Source organism: Delphinus delphis, chromosome 8 (genome assembly GCF_949987515.2).
Source record: "Delphinus delphis chromosome 8, mDelDel1.2, whole genome shotgun sequence".
NCBI lineage: Eukaryota > Metazoa > Chordata > Mammalia > Artiodactyla > Delphinidae > Delphinus > Delphinus delphis.
In genome coordinates, this window is record NC_082690.1 from 57,713,523 (window position 1) to 57,720,850 (window position 7,328).

Here is a 7,328-nt window from a genome sequence, read left to right on the forward strand (position 1 = left end):
GCTACCTGGTTATTTGCATTTATGCTAATTAACCCCCTGAGGAGCAGCTGGTCTAACCCGTCTGCTGAGAGCTGCCTCTGCTCGCCTCTTCAGCAACCCGCTTGCCTGCATGTGACTTGAAGGACCCTCGGTGCCTGTTCCTCTTCCTCCTGCCTTGGTGGGGTCTGTCTTCCTCCCTCGTCCTTGCACGTCCGTCAGTCCGTCAGTCCGTTCGTCCATCCACAGCACCTGCTCGGCTGTCACAGGGCTGGTTTGTGGCCCTGGGCTGGGGCTCTCTTGCCTGGGCTTCACCCAACCAGTGGAATCAGGCCGTAGGGAGGGGAAGTTTCTGGGGATCTTGTTGCTTCTGACTCCCGAGGACCAATGTGGATTCCCCTGCGGTCGAAGGCTGTCGTGTCACCGGACAGTGGCCAGAGGGGGAGGACCTGGGCGAACATCAGGAAATACCTCCAGGGCCAAGCAGCTTTCTCACTCCAGCTCCAAATCTACACTTCCTTTGTCCCCCAGGAGATATTTGGGATATGGGGTTTTAAGTCACCCCATGAGGACACCCCATGTGGCTGGCTGAATTCTGTGGGGCTTGGGCCTTGGGTGGGCCTATGTGGACATGTCTTATAGTAGAAGGGAACTTACTGTTCTTAGAAGCAGCCCTTAGCCCTGAAACCCCCTCAGGCACCCTCTTTTCCCACCCACATTTTCTCTGCCCCCCTATTTAGATTGGCCTACCCCCCCTCCCTGCCCCCCACAGACCCTGTCTTATCCAAGATCCCTCAGGGTAGAATGTGAGCTGACACTTCCCTGGAGAAAAGGGGTTTTCTCTTCCAAGCCAGGCCCACTGCTTCCTGTGCAGAAAACAGGAGTGCTTTCTTCGGGTGGTTGAATGGGGCTTCTTGGGCCTGTTCTTGGGGGATTCAGAATAGAATTTGCTGTGAAACTACTGGTGGCCTGGCCTCTTTGTGGGAATAACTTCCTCCTCTGGCCCTAACCCAGCCACACTGACCCCTTCTCCCAATTTTATGTGTCCCTTGACCCCAACTCCTCAAGAACCAGGTCAATTTCCAGCCCTTAGGCAAACTCATGCCTCCCTCTGGTATTTCCACAACTGGCTGGTCCCACTGTCATTGATGGGCATCCAGATGTGCCAGCCTGGCAGGCCTTTCTATCCGAGGCCAGTCCCAGAGGCCAGCCTCTGGGTCCCACCTGGCTGTGCAGGCTCTCCAGCCCCTGGATAAGCCTACTCTCCCTGCCCTGCAAACACACCCGTTTTCCTTGTCTTTCCCACCAGCGACGACGACATTGTGTTTGAGGACTTTGCTCGCCAGAGACTGAAAGGCATGAAGGATGACAAAGAGGAAGAGGAGGACGGTACCGGCTCTCCGCAGCCCAACGACAGATAGACTGGGGCCGGCCCTCCCTCCGGGCAGCTCCAGGTCCTCTCTCACACACTAGGATGCTTGTTTGTCTTCTTCCTGCCCTGGTTCCCCCTCCCCTTTGTTCTTCCAGCTTCTACCGGGGGCCCCAGTGGTCTTTCAGGTCACGGTGGTGAACCTCTGGCCTCAGGATTGGCCCCGTCACCATGCCAACAGGGCCACGTGCACCACCCTCACCACTCTCACTGCAGTCACCTCTCCATCCCCTGCTCTTTTCCTGTTGACCCCCAGAAAGGCCAACATGGCTCTGGTCTTGGAATTTGACTTGGGATGGGGAGCAGAAAGGGGAAGATGGGGCATGAGGGCTTGGAGGGGCGGGGATGGGGGCTCAAGACACGTGAGAGGATGTCCACCTTCCCAGGTGATTAACACAGTTCTGGCAGCTAAAACATGACCGACTCGAAGGCCAACCTCTGGCTGGGAGGGGCAGACCGGTGGATAGATTCTCCATGCAGTTCTTTTCGCAGTTTGGACCCACCAAACACCTCTCCCCTTCCTCCCCCATTCCCCCCCCCCCATGACCCTCTGTGACTGACAGTGACATTGGTGAAGGTTTGTGGACCCCAGGAATGGAGCAAAGTAGCTGGACTGACTTTCTTACCAGCAGTTACCTAGTCTAAGGCAAGTTGTGTGAAGTAGCCCAAGTCTATTTCAGTATCGTCAGGATGTAATATCCTAACTGCCTTGTATCTTGTGTGTGTGTCCTATCTACAAATATGCACAGAGGAAGAAAGAGAGAAGGGAGGGGTCTTCAGAAAGCACCAAGGTCCCGAGGAGGTTTCCTGAAGGGTGACTCTGAGAGATGGGGGCGGGCTGGGAAGATGAGAGTCTGCCCAGCTCCCTTCCTTTGTAGACCTAAGAGTGATCAGTGACCCCTGAAGTGATTACTGGTGTGGGAAGTGAGGGCTACCGGTGTCCTCCTGCCCTTGCAGTTCTCCAGGGCCGGGCTGGGCTGCCCCTGCAGGCTAGGAGAGAGCACCTGAGGTCACTGTGCCCACAGTCAAAGAGGATCCTTCCCCAGAAGGTGGCAGGGTCCATCAGGATGCCCTCACCTAAAAGGAAGGGGGGGACTCCTTTGTTTCCCTGGGGAGTTGATTACCGCCCCAGTAGTTCCCAGTGTCATGGGTACCCAGTACCCATTGGCTAGTGTTGGTGTGATTGGGACATGGGGCATTTCCAGGGCAACAGGGCAGGCAGACAATGAGGCAGAAAGTGTTAAAAGGTATCTGTTTTTGTCTGACCTTTACTGCTCATTTACTGTGTGACCTTGGGCAAGTTCCTTTCCATCTCTGGGCCTCAGTTCTTCACCTAGAAAACCAAGGGGTTTGACCAGATGATCACAAAGGGCCCTCCCAGCTCTGCCTCCAGGAATTCGTGAACATTAGAGCTTCTGGTCTGGTGGGTGGAGCCAGAGCCACTGACTCTGATCTGTCTGCTACCAGCGAGGATTCATTGGACCCCAGAGGTGGCAGGGCCATGGAGAGCACCTAGCACCACCACCCCACACCCACTCCAGGCCTGAGAAAGGCCCTTCTTGGGCTCCTGAGGGGTTCTGTGATGTCAAGCTGTGGCCATAGCTAGCATGAGCTGCTTGGCCCTAGGGCCCGAGTGTTACAGAAGGACAGAGCTTGTATTTGCTGAGGTGGGTGGGGGAAGAGCTTGTGATAAGCCCTCCAGTACTTCACACCCCCTTTGGATGTCCTGAAGTTTACCTTATACCCAAGCAAATATATTGCTTCGCAGGGCAAGGGGATCTCTTGCTCCTTTCTATCCCTGTCCCATACTTGTAAAAAGGGAGATGGCGAAATTTTATTGTACAAGTTGCATCTCAACCCTTTTCAGTCCAGCCCCTCCTGGGGTGGACCGAGCAACCACGTTCCATGGTGAAATTACCCAGTTCACGTGCCTGGCGCTGTACCCCAGCCCTTCCCTTCTGAATCTCATGAAGACTCAACCCTAGGGACCCCTACTCCAGGTCAGAACCAAGTCAGCTTGGGGCAGTCACACACCCATGGCCAGTTCTGGGGTCCCAGCTGCACCCAGCCCCTCCCAGAACCTGCTGGGCAGTCTGTACCTCATTTGGGCAGCTGGAGAGTTAATGAGCTGTTGGAACAATGCATGGCAAGCATATGCTCTTCAGGGTGGTCTTCTGGAACCTTTGGGGCTGATATAAGACCCTTTAGGATTTGGGGGTGATCACTTGCCTACAAATAGACCTCTTCCCCCATCCCTAACCCGGTCACACAAAAGCTTTTTCAGGCTGGTTTCTTGACCTCCTTCCGCCTCAAAATCACGCTCACCATATTGGGTTTATCCCAGTGTTGAACCGAAATTTCTCCAGCTGCAAGAAGCATCATGGGCCCATTTAGCCTTTTATTTACTCTTTGGGCCCAGGGTTGCAGAAGGGCAGTGGGCAAGTTCATTTGAATTTGGCTTAACCATCCTTGGTTGACAACTTCTCCGCCTGGCACAGAGCACTGGAGACACAGAGTTGGGTCAGTCCCAGCCCCTGTCCTCAGGAAGTGCATGGTCAAGGGAAAGTTTTACGGGAAGTAGCGAGGGGGCCATTGCATTCAGGGTTCCGTGATCACTGCTAGTCTGTATAGTGCCTTGATATGAATTAGAAATGGTGTCCCTTCCAGGTGGATTCCACCCACATTGGAATGCACAGCTTCTTGAGTTGTCACAGGCTGAAGTTTAGCCCCACTTGCCCCTGGGCTGGGCGCCCTCCTGCACAGACATGCACTGCAGCCCAGTGGGACGCTCAGGCTTCTTCCTGAGAGAAAGAACATACAGATCATCTTGCCAAGTTTCTGGTTGGTTCCAGACCCCGCTTCTCCTGCAGTCCCTAAGCATGACTGAGTTCTTCTCTGCAGGGCCCCTCTCCATCTGGAGTCAGCCTGTCCAGGGGAACCCTTGGAGTGAAACTGGGGGTAGGGGAGCCCCACTGGGCTCCAGGCACCAGCCCACAGTACTGGCTCTCTCTGTCCACACATTTGGAGCCTGTGCTGACCCTGCCTCTCCACACTGAGACTTTGCAGTGGGCCATGCGGGTGGCATGTAGATAGCAGTCTGGGCAGGAAGGGAGAGCACGGCTCGGGGTGAAAGTCCGCAGGCAGACGGCCAGCTGGACTTCCTCAGCCTTCCAACCTAGAGAAGAGTTCAGTCCCCGTGAAGATAAGGACAGAGTTCTTTGGCTAGACTCCACGGGCCTTCTCAGTCTCAGAGCCCAGACAAACTGAGAGTGGACTCACTTGGGGTCTTGGTTCAGCTGGGGGAGTTGCTGACAAGCTGGTCCCACGCGGTGCCGTGAAGAGCACCCTGGCCTGCGAATCCACGATGCCGCTCCGTGTTGGCTGTTACCACCCAGCTGAGGAGCCTGAGCAACTCATTCAACCTCTTGGGATTGGTTTCCCTAACTGTAAAATGAGACTGCCATCCCTCTCCCGCCCAGCTCGAGGAACTTGTGAGGCCCAGAGGAGATGCAAGTCAGCTCTGTAAGTTGCATACGGCTGCCCAGGCTGTGGCCCTGCTGCTGCAGGGGGGTAGCCCAGGGTCACACAGGAAGTTTGCCGCTGGCAGAGCCCTCCCAGCCATCTTCATCTCTTGCCCCCATGTCACTTAGGCAGAGGTCAGCCAGGATGAGACGAGGCCAGTTCGGCTTTGGTGACCCAGCCGAGAGGGAAATTCAGATACTGTTCAGGAATGCTGTGTCTCCGGGCAGTGGTCCCAGCAACCCAGACAGAGAGACTGGACATGGATTGTGTCAGTGATTGGGGGGGTGGGGGCACACCTTGGTGTCAGAGGTCAGGAAGCATTGGATCTGATCCCAGGTTAGGGACAGCCTCGTCCCCCAGGCCCAGGGGTGCTAACCCCCCCACTACCCCACTAGAGAACCCCAAGGGTGAAGTGGAATAGAAGTTGCCTGCCCCTTCCCTTCAAAGTGTAAGACCCCCTCCAGGACCAACCAGAGCTGCCAGTTGTCGCTTCTTGGTGAAACTTGGGAGGGATTGGGGTCCGGGGAAAACCCAGGCCTCTTACGCTGAGACCTGAGCCCCAGCTGACGCATCCCCGGTGGTTTCAGCAGCCCACAAAGGCAGCTTCCCTCCTGCCAGCGACTGGGGGCTGGACATCCTCCACCCATCCCAGAGGAAGGCATTAGGCCCCGATCTTGGACTCTTATAGGGTCTCATGGACATAGGCCTATACCTGTTCTGGTTTTTAAAGTCAACAAGGACCAAAACAGACTCCCCCGACTCGTGCATAAGCCTGCCTTGGGCCTGGCATTTTGCTTTCCTGGCCCGGGCAGCTCCCTGGACTGGAATAGCCTACCCATGGGGCAGGATCCCCACCTCTACCACTCCCCTGCAGGCTCACTGCACGGTGGCTTCAAAGAGAGGCCCGTTGAAGGGGGAGCATCCTCCCCCCATCACTCTCTCCCAACTCTTCACCCCGAAAGGGAAGTCAAAGCACAGATCCCCAGGACCCATGACCCGTAGACTCTGACACACTGGTTTTCAAACCAGGTGCTGTGGAACCCCTGGTGTGCCACAGAGCTTCGTCAGGGGCTGCTAAGGTGGGAGAATGGGGGTGGAGGCCGAGGATAGGTCTCCAGCCCTCCCCGCCATTCCCACTTCCACCAGAACAACTCTGCTTTTATCTGTCTTGCCTATTGAGGTTTCACCTTTAAACTTTCTTTTGAAGAAAAACTTCTTCAAACCACCATTCTGAGGTTTGATCTTAGACCAGCAAGCCCAGCTTCTATTCTTGCATTTCCTGTTGGAATGACTCTAGCATTCCAATACAAAGTATCGTCCTATTGGAACTTGGGTCACAGACCCAGGCTCAAGCATTTGCTTATTCGCACGCACACGCACACGCGTGCGCGCGCGCACACACACACACACTTGGTTTTGTAGCCCACCCCCACTGAAGCTCCGGCCTGGGTTTCATTTGGGCGGGGGCCTGGTGCTGTGAGGACGGGTCTTGGCCCTGAAATTGGCCCAGGCGTTGTGGGGGACCATGGAGGAAGCAAAGAGGCACAGCCCCACCCCAGGACTTGTGTCTGTGCCCCAGTGTGACACCCCACTCCCCCGGCCCAGGCCCATGAGATGGCAGAGGGACAGCGTGGTGGGAAGAGAAACTAGAGTTAGGTTCCTCTTTATGTACAGCCAGCTTTAGTAAAAGAAACGCCAAGGGAGGACTTTATGACAAAAGTCCCTCCTATGAAGGCAGGATTCCTCCAGAGACCCTTTAAGCAGCAAATTTCCCTCGAGCAATTCTCATAGGATTCCATGCCCACCTCTGCGGTCAACTGAATGTGTGGGCAACAGGCGGGTGTCTGAAGAGAGGCTGGTTCCCTACCTCCAGTCCCCCAGATTTTCTTCCTGCTGGTCTGCCCCTCTGCCCAGGTCCCTCACTGGGGCTGACTAAGAGGTGGGCACTTCGGGGAGACCTGGACCAGCCCTGGGCACAGCATCCTGCCCGGTCCCCACCCAGGGCATCCAGGTGGAAATGTGAGAGTCGGGGCACAACAAGCCACGTGGCATGGGAGAAAGAGCGCCCAATGCTATTCTGTGTTCAGTCCGAGTGTGCCCTTGGGAACCTGACCTCCGTTTCCCCTTGTGTAAGATGGAGATAGTGCCCGGCTCTGCCCAACTCAAAGGGATTACTGCAAGGGTCATGGGAGAGGTGGGTATGAAGGGGGGCTCACAAATTCGGGGTGTGGTCATGGCCTGCCCTGGAGATCCAGGAGCACTCGGGGGATGATGGTTGGATGGGCCGTCTTCCTGGGACGTCTCTGCTCAGTGTTGGGGTCTAGCCACAGATGTCGGGGGAGGGGGCTGCGCCTTCCTTTCCAATGGGAGCCGGCACTCAACCTGGTACTGTGTGTGGATC

General features: G+C 55.9%; 1 protein-coding gene across 5 annotated transcripts in view; it reads left to right on the top strand.

Annotated features, from left to right (window-relative positions):
- Positions 1 to 3,178, top strand: part of ARRB1 (arrestin beta 1) — a 74,077-nt gene extending 70,899 nt beyond the window's left edge. For 4 of the 5 annotated variants that reach the window (XM_060018264.1, XM_060018265.1, XM_060018261.1 and 1 more), the window contains one exon: positions 1,286 to 3,178. In XM_060018264.1, coding sequence (XP_059874247.1) covers positions 1,286 to 1,397 — 112 coding nt within the window. In that variant the 3' untranslated portion in view covers positions 1,398 to 3,178. Of the gene's footprint in view, positions 1 to 93; positions 1,085 to 1,285 lie in introns of those variants that run through there. The other variant, XM_060018266.1, reaches the window with a different exon arrangement.
- Positions 3,179 to 7,328: the final 4,150 nt, after the last annotated feature.